General features: G+C 48.8%; 1 protein-coding gene across 1 annotated transcript in view; it reads right to left on the bottom strand.

Annotated features, from left to right (window-relative positions):
* Positions 1 to 5,316: 5,316 nt before the first annotated feature.
* The window catches only part of CABIN1 (calcineurin binding protein 1), a 192,802-nt gene continuing 183,807 nt past the window's right edge, over positions 5,317 to 14,311 (bottom strand). Inside the window, exons 34-36 of the mRNA XM_038762494.1 lie at positions 9,796 to 9,960; positions 7,174 to 7,400; positions 5,317 to 6,435 (exon numbers count right to left, since the gene is read on the bottom strand). Coding sequence (XP_038618422.1) covers positions 6,292 to 6,435; positions 7,174 to 7,400; positions 9,796 to 9,960 — 536 coding nt within the window. The 3' untranslated portion in view covers positions 5,317 to 6,291. The remainder of the gene's footprint in view (positions 6,436 to 7,173; positions 7,401 to 9,795; positions 9,961 to 14,311) is intronic.

The following is a 14,311-nucleotide window of genomic DNA, read 5'->3' as shown; positions in this document are numbered from 1 at the left end:
CTCTATGTGTTGCCGACTTGTACTTCCCAAGCGCTTAGTACAGTGCTCTGCACTCAGTAAGCGCTCAATAAATACGACTGATTGATTGATTCAATGTATCTATCAATTCCACGGCTTGTGAGCGCTCAATAAATACTATTGAATGAATATCTGTCTCTCCCATTAATGTGTAGGCCCCTTGTGGGTGGGACTGTTGTTATTTCTGATGCATTTTCAATCGGCGGTATTTATTGAGCACTTACTGTGTGCAGAACACCGCAAGTTTGCCAAATGCTTAATAGAGTGCGTTGCTAGAGGCAAACTCCTTTCAATCAATGCTATTTATTGAGCGTTTCCTGTCAGCAGAGCACTGTATTAAGCGCTTGGAAGAGCATGGTTTAATAGAGTTGGTAGACACGTTCCCTGCCCACAGTGAACTTAGGATCTAGATCCCTGTACTTGAGGAGTAGTGTCATGTTAACCAACTACTGTACTCTCCTAAGCGTGTAGTACAGTGCTCTATACTCAGCAAGTGCTCGATAAATACCACTGATTGACTGACTGCACTCAGTTGTTCTGACGATTATGACATCTGTCTACATGTTTTGTTTTGTTGTCTGTCTCCCCCTTCTAGAGAAGCAGCGTGGCTCAGTGGAAAGAGCCGGGCTTTGGAGTCAGAGGACATGGGTTGAAATCCCGGCTCCGCCAATTGTCAGCTGTGTGATTTTGGGCAAGTCACTTCACTTCTCTGGGCCTCAGTTACCTCATCTGTAAAACTGGGGGTGAAGACTGTGAGCCCTCCATGGGACAACCTGATCACCTTCTAACCTCCCCAGCGCTTAGAACAGTGCTTTGCACGTAGTAAGCACATAGTAAGCGCTTAATAATTATTATTATTCTAGACTGTGAGCCCGTTGTTGGGTAGAGACTGTCTCTATATGTTGCCAACTTGAGCCTGGGCCTTAGTACAGTGCTCAGTATACAGTAAGCGCTCAATAAATACGACTGAACAAATGAATGAATGAATCCAATCAACTTCACTACTACTACTAGGCAATAAAAATAAGGATACCAGCAGTGACAGCCAGTCCTTAGAAGCAGAGAAGCAGCATGGCTCAGTGGAAAGAGCCCGGGCTTGGGAATCAGAGGTCACGGGTTCTAATCCCGGCTCTGCTGCTTATCAGCTGTGTGACTTTGGACAAGTCACTTCACTTCTCTGTGCCTCTGTTACCTCATCTGTCAAATGGGGCTTAAGACTGTGAGCCCACCGTGGAACAACCTGATCACCTTGTATCCCCTCCAGTACTTCGAACAGTGCTTGGCACATAGTAAGCGCTTAACAAATGCCATCGTTATTATCACTGTTATTTAGATCAACAGCCGAGGTGACATTCGACGCTGCCAATATTCCCTTTTCCATCCGCACTGACAGGTGCTGCAGGAAAACCAGAAAGACTGGTTGTGTGTGGGCTTGATTTGTTTTTGTGACATCACGTGACATGATATGGTGTTGAACCAACAGCCCGACTTCCTTGGAAATCCACGCCACACTCCAAGTTCTGTGCTCGGCACAAGCACGGACCAATGACTTGGGATGGTGACCCAAATTCTCAGGTGAACAAGTTCTTACCTGAAGATGTTTCAGCTCTCTTCCATATGGCTTATCTCCTTGGGGTGTAGGTCCGAATCCTTTGGTACGGCGGGAGTCAATTCCGGGCCCTCTTCCAAAGCAGCAAGGATGGGAGGATCTGGAAAAGCCGGTACTTTCAACCGTACCTTTTCAATGTGAATCTCAAACCTAATTCATTAATTCATTCAATCATATTTATTGAGCGCTGTGTGCAGAGCACTATACTAAGTGCTTGGGAAGTACAAGTCGGCAACATATAGAGATGGTCCCTACCCAACAATGGGCTCACAGTCTAGAAGGGGACCTCGACCTCCCAAGAGAAACTCCCAGGTTTGGTTTCAAGTAAATGAACTGGATGGAGCCTCTTATTATCATCAAGGTATTTGTTATGCGCTTACTACGTGCCAGGGACTGTAGTAATACAAACGGTTTTAAACCTGTCTACATGTTTTGTTTTGTTGTGTCTCCCCGTTCTTGACTGTGAGCCCGTTGTTGGGTAGGGACTGTCTCTATATGTTGCCGACTTGTACTTCCTAAGCGCTTAACACAGTGCTCTGCTCACAGTAAGTGCTCGATAAATATGATTGGATGAATGAATGAATACAAACAAACTGGGTTGGACATAGTCCCTCTCCCACAAGGGGCTCGCAGTCTCAATCTCCATTTTACAGATGAGGTAACTGAGGCTCAGAGAAGTGAAGTGACTTGCCCAAGGTCACACAGCAGACAAGTGGCAGAGCTGGGATTAGAACCCATGACCTACTGACGCCCAGGACAGGGCTCTATCCTCATGTCATGCTGCATCTCACCAGAGTCAACACCGTAAAAGACCGGGCTTGGGAGTCAGAGGTCGTGGGTTCTAATCCTGGCTCCGCCACTGACCAGCTGGGTGACTTTGGGCAAGTCACTTGACTTCTCTGTGCCTCAGGTCCCTCATCTGTAAAATGGGGATTAAGACTGTGAAGCCCCACGTGGGACAACCTGATCACCTTGTATCTCCCCCACCGTTTAGAACAGTGCTAGGCATATAGTAAGCACTTAACAAATGCCATCATTATTATAAATAATCCTCGGTGAGAAAAGGCACGGCCTAGGGGAACAAGCCCGGGCCTGGGAGTCGGAGGACCTGGTTTCTAATCCCCGTTCTGCCACTTGTCTGCTCTGTGACCTCGGGCGAGTCACTTCACTTCTCTGTGCCTCTGTTCCCTCATCTGTAAAATGAGGATGAAGACTGTAATTCCCATGTGGGACACGAACTGTGTCCAACTCAAATACCTTGTATCTACCTCAGCACTAAGTACAGTGCCTGGCATATAGTAAGCGCTTAATAAATACCACAATTACTTTGATTATTGTCATTTACTGAGTGCTTCCTGTGTGCAGAGCATCGCATCGACACTACCTCATTCCAGCGACTGAAGAACTGGGGAAAGAGCTGGTGTCGCTCATTGCAGTCCTGGTGGCCAAAAGCCAGCGTAATTTTTATTTTTAATGGTGTTAAGTCCTTACTATGTGCCAAGTACTGTACTAAATGCTGGAGTAAGTACAGGATAATCAGGTTGGACACTGTCCATGCCCCACAAAGGGCTCACAGTCTTAATCCCCATTTTACCTCCTCCAAGAGGTCTTTCCAGACTAAGCCCCCTTTTCCTCAGCTCCCCCTCCCTTCCATGTCACTTCAGCTTGCTCCTTTTGCTTCACAGCACTTACGTACATATGTATATATCAATAATTCTATTTATTTATATTGATGCCTGTTTCCTTGTTTTGATGTCTGTCTCCCCGCCTCTAGACTGTAAGCCTGCTGAGGACAGGGATTGTCTCTATTGCTGCATTGTACTTTCCAAGCACTTAGTATAGTCCTCTGTACACAATAAGAGCTCAATAAATACGACTGAATGAAATACAGATGAGGTAGCCGAAGCATAGAGACGTGAAGTGATGTGCCCGAGGTCACACAGTAGACAAGTGGCAGAGCTGGGATTAAAACCCATGACCTTCTGACTCCCACGCGCATGCTCTATCCACCAAGCCACGCTGCTTCCATACTAGGCAATGCTGATGATTACAGTATTTACTAAGCACTTACTATGTGCCAAGCACTGTTCTAAGCGCTGGGGTAGATACAAGATAATCAGGTTGGACACAGCCCCTGCCCGACATGGGGCGCACAGTTTAAACAGGAGGAAGAACAGATATCGAAACCCCACTTTTCAGATGAGGACACTGAGGTGCAGAGAAGTGAAGTGACGTCTAAAATCACACAGCAGGTACATGGCGGAGCTGGGATAATAACAATAATAATAATGGTATTTGTTAAGCACTTACTATGTACAAAGCATTGTTCTAAGCGCTGCGGGGATACAAGGGGATCAGGTTGTCCCACGTGGGGCTCACAATCTTAATCCCCATTTTACAGATGAGGTCACTGAGGCCCAGAGAAGTGAAGTGACTTGCCCAAAGTCACACAGCTGACAATTGGCAGAGCAGGGATTTGAACCCATGACCTCTGACTCCAAAGCCCGGGCTCTTTCGATGATAACTCAGGTCCTTTGACTCCCAGGCTTGGGCTCTTTTCACTGAAGTCATGTTACTTCCCAGTAAATACCACGGATTGATTAACTGACTGGAGCCCAGCCAGGGCTTTGGCTGAGATGGCCAGGGCAGGCTGGAGGGCCCTGGGAGTTCTGTCTGTAATTGGATATAACAGCTTCTGTGGAAAGCTGAATCACCCAAGGCCAGAACACCAGTGCCAAAGCAGCAGCATGGCCTAGTCAGAAGGGCTCAGGCCTGAGTTCTAATCCCCTAGTGGATAAAGCCCAGACTCAGAAGGATTTGGGTTCTAATCCCGGCTCCACAACTTGTCTGCTGGGTGATCTTGAACAAGTCACTTCACTTCTCTGTGCCTCAGTTACCTCATCTGTAAAACGGGGATGAAGACTAATCCTGTCAGTCCCCCCCTCACAACATCGCTAAAATCCGCCCTTTCTCCTCCATCCCAACTGCTACCATGTTAATACAATCACTCATCCTATCCCACCTGGATTACTGCATCAGCCTCCTGGCTGACCTCCCTGCCTCCTGTCTCTTTCCACTCCAGTCCACAATTCACTCTGCTGTACAGACCATTTTTCCACAAAAATGTTCAGTCCATGATTCTCCACTCCTCGAAAAACTCCAGTGGTTGCCCTCCAACCTCCAACAGAAATTCCTCACCGTTGGCTTTAAAGCAGTCCACCACCTTGCCCCCTCCTACCTCACTTCGGTACTATCCTACAACCTAGCCTGCGCACTTTGCTCCTTTCGATCTTGGCCTGGAATGCCCTCCCTCCTCAAATCCGACAATTACTCTCCGTCCCGTCAAAGCCTTAATTGAAGGCCCATCTCCTCCACAAGGCCTTCCCAGACTGAGCCCCTCCTTGCCTCTCCTCCCACTCCCTTCTGCATCACCCTGACTTGCTATGTTCAGCCCACAGCACCTATGTCCAGATCTGACATTTATTTATTTGTATCGATGTCTGCCTCCCCACCTCTAGACTGTAAGCTCACTGTGGGCAGGGAATGTGTCTGTTCACTATTATACTGTACTATCCCAAGTGCTTAGTACAGTGCTCTGAGCATGGTTAGCACTCAACAAATACAACTGAGTGAACAAAACACTGCAGATGGCTCAATGTTGCCCTCCCCCAGACTGAGGAGCTCAAAAGGCAGTGAGACTGTTTCTACTTTATTTTGAGAAAGTGTTGGGGCCTCTTGCCCCGCACAAAACGACAACTCCTCAGAAACACAAAAGAAAAACCCAAGGTAGCAAGCTGTATGCATATTATAATTGGGTATGTAGTTGTTTTTTGTTTTTTTTTTGCATCGTTTGCATTCGTTATTTTACAAAGTTAACATTCAGTAGAAAAAAAAAGGATGTGTGCTACTCTTCAATTATTTTTCCATATAAATAAACTGATTAATCCCTCTTGGCCTAGACTAAAAAATGTCTTCTCGTGTCATTCGGTAAAAAAAACTCAGTCCTGAAATGGTGTGGAGCCACACACCCGCTTGGCCGTAAAAACCCCTACCTCGCCCGCTCGGGGGAGAGGACCTGGAAAAGGGTGGCAGGGCGATCCTGGCTGGAATCTGGCTCAAGAGGTTACCTCAGGCTAAGCTTCACTTGACTGCACTCTGCCCCTGTTTCCCATCCAGTAAGGGCCCTTTCGGCTGTCGCTAGGTTCCCGGACTAGCTTGGAAACTCTGGCTTGCTGAGGACGAACATTCCTGGCCAGAGTTCCAGGGCACTTCTGCCCCCGACAGAGAGCATCCATCTCCTTGTGGACCGGAGGAGGCCGGTGGTCACTCCCTGGCCTGGTTCTCGGTCATCTGTTAAGGAAACCGGGGAGGAGACAAATCGGTAGTTCCAGAGACTAAGGACACCTGAGGGGGAAAGTCTGGGCCCAGGCGGATCAACAGCTTCATGATCCTTAGCTGTCCAGTCTGACCCGCCCTGGCGTGGATTGGGGGGTGGGGGCGGGGCGGGTGGCCGGGCCGGGTCCCGTCGGAGAGGGGAGAGGCTGAGGAAAGAGCGGCCAGGGTCATGCTGGAAGAGAGGAAAAAATGCCGCTGGCAGTGGCGCTGGCAACGAGGAGGGTGGTGGTGGGACAGCTGCCCTGGGGCCTCCCTAGACCCCCGCCCAATCATATGTCCATGTAGTCGTCGTCCTCGTCCGTGTCGCTCTCCAGCGAGGACTCCTGGCTGGAGGTTTCCAGGATCTCCAAGGCCGGCTGACAGAGGCTCTCCTTCTTCACGTTGGCTGCCGACTGGGCCGACAAAATGGCGGACTGGCGAAAGAGGGACAAGCACAACGAGCGGTCAGCGTGGACGGCGTCCCAACGGCTAGGCGTGGACCCTAACAGCCCCTGGGTCTCGAGGGCTGCCACGGACCAGGAACCGGAACCGAGCCTGACTTCCTGCCCCACCCACCTGTAACTTGGGATATTCGAACACCTGGTCCCGGGCGCTCTCGGTCCCGCTCCGCCATTCGCCGGGGCTTGTCTTGGGGCCACGGCCAGTGGCAGCCCCCTCTAGGACTCAACCTGTAGCCTCCAAGGCCTGGTCTCCGACTAAACCTTCCCCGTTCGATCGGTTTGCTCGATCAGTGGTACTTACTGAGTGCTTACTTTGTGCGTGGCGCAGATTACTAAGCATTTAGGAGAGGGTAATACAGTTGGGAGATCTAATCTCTGTCCTCAAGGAGCTTCTAGTCTAACGGGAGGAGTTTAGAGTTTAAGAGCTTACAGTTCCTGAGAGAAACTCTGCTGGCCCGGCGGGTTCCTGTGCCAGTTCGACCCGTGCCCTCTGTAGGATTCTGTCACCGCTGTGAGGGCATGGTCGTTTCACCACTGGCGCCTCTCAGAAGGGCGGAGTTCAACTATCAATTGATCGATGGTGTTTCTTGAGTGCTTACTTTGTGCAGAGCACGGTACTAAGCATGTGGGAGTGCCCAATGCAACAGAGTTGGCAGACATGTTCCCGGCCCACAGCCAGCTTCCAGTCTACAACTAGACTGGATGAATTACCTTTAATTTCTGCTTCGTCTCCTCTGAAATGCTGCCCTTTGGGGAAAGCAGGGTGGGTGTTGGAGGGGTGACAGTGATCTCGGGGGGAAACTTGGTCATGGATGAGGGGATGAAGAGCTTTGGCATGGTGGGCAGAACTCGGGCTTTGGCCCGGGTGGAGTCTGCCTTGTTCGGCTGGCTTCCCAAGGGCTGAGGGCTGCTGCTGGGGTCTGGCTTGGAGCTGGAGGCTGAAGAAAAGAGGGATCAGAAAATGGATTTCCATGATGACTGTGGGCAATTCTCATGAACCTGAGCCCCGGCCACGACTTCCACTCACCTTCCAAGGAGGCAACTGCTGAGGGATGCGGCTCACCCCCGTGGGGGAGGATCTCAGGTGATGATGGTGATGGTATCTGTTAAGTGCTTACTATGTGTCAAGCACTGTTCTAAGTGCAGGGGTAGATATAAGGTCATCAGGTTTTAGACTGTGAGCCCACTGTTGGGTAGGGACTGTCTCTATATGTTGCCAATTTGTACTTCCCAAGCACTTAGTACAGTGCTCTGCACACAGTAAGCGCTCAATAAATACGATTGATGATGATGATGATGATCAGGTTGGACACAGTCCCTGACCCACGTGGAGCTCACAGCCTCAATCCTCATTTTCGAACTGAGGCACAGAGAAGTAAAGTGACTTGCCTAAGGTCACACAGCAGAGAAGTAGTGGGGGCGGGATTAGAACCCAGGTCCTTTTGACTCCCAGGCCTACGCTCTATTCATTAGGTCAAGCTGTTTCTCTGTTCCCGAGAGTGTGAGGGTATCAAGGCTACCAGAAAGAACGACTCTTTGGTGGCGGTTCACCCAACACCTCAAATCTCAAGGTTTGTCCTCGCCTCCTCAGTCTAAAGAGCTACGTGGCTAGTGGAAAGAGCCTGGGTCTGGGTGTCGGAGGCCCTGGGTTCTACTCTCAGCTCGGCGACTTGCCTCATGTGTGACCCTGGGCAACTCCTTTCACTTCTCCGTGCCTCAATTCCCTCATCTGCCAAATGGGGTTTTGTGGAAGCAGAGCGGTCTGGGCCTCGCATTAGTCCGTTGCCCTTCAGACCATCCCCTAACCACCTTGTTTACGTGAACGAGAGTAACTCCGGCGACTGGAGCCCCTAGGAGTGGTAGGATATGAAGGAGATGGACTTTGACGGCCTTTAGGCCTGGACTCCAGTTTGTCCGGCCAAGCTGCGATTTACTTGAAGCGGGCTTATCACGTATCTTCTTCTCTGTCATGTCCAGATGTCTGCCTTATTGGGGAGCTTGGTATATTAAGGCCTTGAGACATGATGGAGCTGTTTCCTCCCTTAGCAAGGTCAGGATCCCTAGCTGCCTTATCAGTGGGATTCGCCCACCTGACCGCTGGAATAGGGAGAACCAGACAGGGCAGAGCTATTACCCTGAGTTGGAAATTTATGGCTGCTTGTCCTCAGGTATATATCTTATATTGTGCTCTTTGATCGTGTGCAGAGTTCAGATACTTTACCAACTGTTTATAAAGAAGCTCCGTATTGCTTGGAGCTGTGCTGGACTTGACTAGTAGAGGAAATTCTGCCTGTCAACCATCACCCCCATTAGCCTTAATTGAAATAAACTTGTCTCTGACGTACAGAGTACCTGAAGTTTTCTTAGACAGTTTCAATCCCTGTTTTCCCTCCTACTTAGACTGCGCCCCATGACCTGATGATCCTGTATCTATCCCAGCGTTTAGTACAGTGCTTGGCACAAGGTTAAAGTTTAACAAGTACCACAATTATTAAATGCTTTAGGTTTGGGGCGACTTCCCCTTAAACCACCTGATTTTAAATGATAATAATCGTGGCATTCTTCACTTAACTTGAGGCTCACAGTCTCAATCCCCATTTTACAGATGAGGTAATTGAGGCCCACAGGAGTGAAGTGACTTGCCCTAGGTCCCACAGCAGAGAAGTGGCAGAGCTGGGATTAAAACCCAGGTCCTTCTGATTCCCAGGCCCGGGCTGTATCCACTACGCCATGCTGCTTCTCATCAACGTCTCAATGTTTTTGTTTTTTTTTGTTTGGCCGGTTAGCTGCCATGGGTGAATCAGGCATCCAGCGCTTAGAACAGTGCTCTGCACATAGTAAGCGCTTAACAAATGCCATTATTATTATTATTATTGTCCAAACCAACGGCTACCTTTCGTGGGCTGGCAAGGGCCGTGCCCTGGGTCCGGGGGCGACTGGCTGTGGAGTGGAGGTAGGTGGTGGCGAGGAAAGCTGGCTCTGGCCTGAAGTTCGGCCCATGACCCCAGGCACTAGCCTTCCCCCTCTTGGCATCCCCTCAGCATGGCTTAGTGGATAGAGCCTGGGCCTGGGAATTGGAAAGTCAGGGTTCTAATCCCAGCTCTGCCACTTGTCTGCTCTGTGACATCGGGCGAATCACTACCCTTCTCTGGGCCTCGGCGACCTCATCTGTGAAATGGGGATTAAGACTGTGAGCCCTATGTTGGGGAGGAACTATGATCAACCGGATTTGCTTGTATCCAACCCAGTGCTTAGTGCAGTGCCTGGCACATAGAAAGCGCTTAAAAAATACCATTATTACATTATTAATAATAATGAGGCAGCGCTCATTACCTGAGGTGCCTTCGTGCCCCGTGCTCAGGTTCCTCGTGGGCTCTGTTTGCCAGTGGTGGGCTTCCGACGACTGAGCCACGGTGGCCATTTTCATCTGCTGACAGAGGCAGGACTCTTGCGGCTGAAATCCGAGTCCATCCAGGGGTCCGTCCAACTCCTCTTCCTCTGTAACGAGAGCAGACGCCCGAGTTACCAACGATAATGAGAACTGTGGCGCTCTGCGCCAAGCACTGGGCTAAGGGCTGCGGTAGCTACCACGCCAACGGATCAGCTCCAGCCCTGCCCAATTTAGGGCTCCCGGTCAAAGAGGTAAGGAGAAGAGGGATTTCATCCCCATTTTCCAGAGGAAGAAAAGGAGGCAAAGAGAAGCAAAATGGCTTGCCCAAGGTCACCAGGCAGGCAAGTGGCAGAGCTGGGGTTAGAACCTGGGTCCCTTGACTCCTGGGCCTATAATAAAAACAACAATAATGATAATGATAATAATTATGGCATTTGTTTAAAGCATTCATTCATTGAATCGTATTTATTGAATGCTTGTAAGCTTGTTGTGGGCAGGGATTGTCTCTCTTTATTGCTGTATTGTATTTTCCCAAGTGCTTAGTACGGTGCTCTGCACACAGGAAGTGCTCAATGAATACAACTGAATGAACTGAATGAATGCAGAGCACTGTACTAAGCACTTGGGAGAGTATGATATAACAATAGACACATTCCCTGCCCACAACAAGCTTACAATCTAGTGCCAAGCACTGTACTAAGCGCTGGGGTAGACACAAGCAAATTGGAGTGGACACAGCGCCTGTCCCCACATGGGGCTCACAGTCTTAATCCCCATTTTACAGATGAGGTAACATGCACAGATTAGTAAAGTGACTTGCCCCAGGTCACACAGCAGACAAATGGCAGAGGCAGGATTAGAACCCAGGTCCTTCTGACTCCTGTGCCCGTGCTCTATCCACAAGAAATCTGATTAGAAATTCTTTTTCCTTTCTGCCCTGCTCAGCACCAATTTACTTTAACCCATCAGCACTTATTTATTCGTATTTATCGAGCGCTTACTGTTTGCAAAATACTGTACTAAATGCTTGTGGCTCAGTGGAAAGAGCACGGGCTTTGGAGTCAGAGGTCATGGGTTCAAATCCTGGCTCCGCCAACTGTCAGCTGGGTGACTTTAGGCAAGTCACTTAACTTCTCTGTGTCTCAGTTCCCTTATCTGTAAAATGGGGATTAAAACTGTGAGCCCTCCGTGGGACAACCTGATCATCTTGTAACCTCCCCAGCGCTTAGAACAGTGCTTTGCACATAGTAAGCACTTAACAAATACCATTATTATTATTATTATTACACTGTAACAATAGACACACTGCCTGCACACAGCATGCTCACTTATGCATATATGCTTATTCAAGGGGACAGTCAATCCTTCATTTTGATGATTCAATTTATAAATACTTTGTCGGTTCCCCTGATTTGAGTGGAAGCTCCTCATGGACAGGGAATGTGTCACTTTGCTTTGTACTTCCCAAGCATTTAGTACAGTGCAATGCACCCAGGGGCTACTCAATAAATGCTATTCCTTCTACTACTAGTGCTAGTATTATCTGTACCAGGGAAGCAGTGTGGCCTAGTGGAAAGAGTTTCAGCCCGGGAGTCAAGAAGACATGGGCCCTCCCTCCAGCTCAGCTAAGCTGCCTGATGTGTGACCTTGGGCAAGCCACTTCACTTCTCTGGGCCTCAGTTCCCTCATCTGTAAAATGGGGACTCAATACCCGCTCTCCCTCCTACTTAGACCGTGAGCCCATGTGGACTGTGTCCAACCTGATTAACCCGTATCTACCTCAGCACTTAGAACAGTGCTGGACATACACTAAGTGTTTAACATAAGAAAGAGCCCGGGCTTGGGAGTCAGAGGACGTGGGTTCTAATCCTGACTCCACCACTTGTCTCCTGTGTGACCCCGGGCAAGTCAGTTCACTTCTCTGTGCCTCAGTGACCTCATCTGTAAAATGGGGATTAAAAGTGTGAGCCTCACGTGTGATTACCCTGTATCTACCCTAGCACTTAGAACAGTGCTTGGCATATAGGAAGCGCTTAACAAATACCATCATCATCATTATTGTTATTATTATTATTACTACTACAGGCAGGAGCCTTCGGAAATCGAAGCTGGGAAGAGCTGGCATGAGTTTGATTCGTGAACTGAAGCAGAGTGTCGAGTCTATTTTTTTTTACCGTGCTTTGGCTTATTCATTAATGCTGATCAAAGGCCAAGCATGCCAGTGAATCCACAGCCCAGGGCATTGCATGACCCGAATCACTGGACTCAGCCACGCATACCATCCCCAGTGGAAAGCTGAAGGGGGAAGGAGTGGTCAGAGGAACCCTCTAGGTTGGAGGCTCCTTGGGCAGGATTCATGCCCACTAAGATGGTTATATCGTCCTCCCCCATATGATAGTTATTCAGCGCTTACTGTGTGCAGAGCCCTGGCCTATGCAGTTGGGCAATGATCCCACGGCCGAGTCGGTAGACTTGATCCTTGCCCACAAGAACCTTATAATCTGCAGTGGAGACCTTAATCTCCAAGGTATAAAATCCTTCTCCCTCTAAAACCAAGGCGGAGGGGTTGAGTCAGAGCCACGTCTCTATGCCTTGGTTCCCCTGTTTACAAAACAGAGAATACCCGTGCGGTCCTTCAGTGAAAACGTTTGAGGTACCAAAGTGTCACGGAGACAGGAACACTCAACTCTGAATGGGCAGCTGTAGCAATAGTAATTACTGATTGTCCACTAAGTACAGGACACTGTATTAAGGGCTTAGAAGAGACAACTGTCCCCTCAATCAATCAATCGTATTTACTGAGCACTCACTGTGTGCACTATACTAATAATAAATGCCATTATTATTATTATTGTAAGCGCTTGGGAAAGTACAAAACAACAGAATTAGCAGGCATGTTCCTGGCTCATAACGAGCAAAAGTTCCTTGTGGACAGGGAATGGGTTTATCAACTCTGTTATACTGTACACTCGATAAATAGCACTGATGACAGACAGAAGCAGCATGGCTTGGTGGAAAGAGCCCAGGCCTGGGAATCAGAGGACCTGGGTTCTCATCCCAGCTCTGCCACTTACCTACTGTGTAACCTTGGGCAAGTGATTTCACTTCTCTTGACCTCAGTTACTTCATCTGCAAAATGGGGATTAACTCTTACTCTCTCTTACTTAGACTGTGAGCCCCATGTGGGACAGGGACTGTGACCAACCTGATTATCTTGTATCCACCCCAGCGCTTAATACAGTGCTTTGGCATATAGTAAGCGCTTAACAGGTGTCATATTAAAAAAAAATAAACAGAAGCAAAAATACTGCCTAAAAGGCACTTCCCTCCCTCAGGGTATTTCCTTTATTCCCACAGATCCCATTCAGTTCCATCAACCACCACCTGGATTTCCTCTGCTTCACACTGTTTGTAAAGATCACTGGCGCCTGTCCTTTCTCACCGTAATTCATTTATTTATATTAATTTCTGTCCACCGCCCCTAGTCTGTAAACTCACCGTGGGCAGGGAATGTGTCTGTTATATTGTTCTACTGTCCTTTCCCAAACATTTAGTACAGTGCTCAGCATGCAGTAAGCACTCAATAAATGCAACTGCCTTACTGACACCTTTACCCACACTTCTGGGTGTGGCTGGACTCTTTAATGAGCAATGATAATTATGATATTTGTTAAGTGCTTACTATACGCCAGGCACTCATCTAATATTAATCTGAGGATCTCCTCAGCCCAGGATCTCTGCAGAATACCAGTGAACCCATGTGTCAGGCACTGTACTAAGCGCTGGGGTAGGTAGAAGCTAATCAGGTTGGATACAGTTCATGTCCCGCATTGAACTCAAGGTCTTAATCTCCATGAATTGAAGATGAGGGGAATTTGCAGATAGGGAACTGAGGCACAGAGAAGTCAAATGACTAAGGTCACAGGCAGGTGGCAGAGCCAGGATCAGAACCCAGGTCTCTGGATTCCCAAACCCGTGCTCTTTCCACTGGGCTACTATATTGCTTCTACAACTTGGACTTTGCCCCCCAAATAACAGTCCCAGAAAATAGGGAAGGGATAGTTCCAGATGAGGGGAGAGGGATGGGAGGAAGGCAATGATAAATAGGGGGGTGTAAAGATAGCCGGTCAAAGGAATTTGTCTTTGCCACAAGCGAAAGGTCGGGCTAAACACAAAGCTCTTGTATATAGGCATCAGACTGGGGCAAGAACGTTGTACTGGAGAAGGAAAATCTAGGGTTGGCCGGAGGAATGTGGGGTGTTGATACCTGACCACGGTGCACCCTGGGAGCCCCACACACAGTTTATGTTACTTAGATTTGCAGCTTTACACAAAGGCACTGAGCAATCCTTCAGTTGAATGGACCCAGGGTAGGGAGAAATGTTTATCAATTGATAAGAACTGAGGCCCAGAGAAGTGAAGTGCCTTGCCCAAGGCCCCACAGCAGACGAGTGGCAG

Source organism: Tachyglossus aculeatus, chromosome 21 (genome assembly GCF_015852505.1).
Source record: "Tachyglossus aculeatus isolate mTacAcu1 chromosome 21, mTacAcu1.pri, whole genome shotgun sequence".
Classification (NCBI taxonomy): domain Eukaryota; kingdom Metazoa; phylum Chordata; class Mammalia; order Monotremata; family Tachyglossidae; genus Tachyglossus; species Tachyglossus aculeatus.
This window is presented reverse-complemented; position numbering and strand designations above follow the sequence as displayed.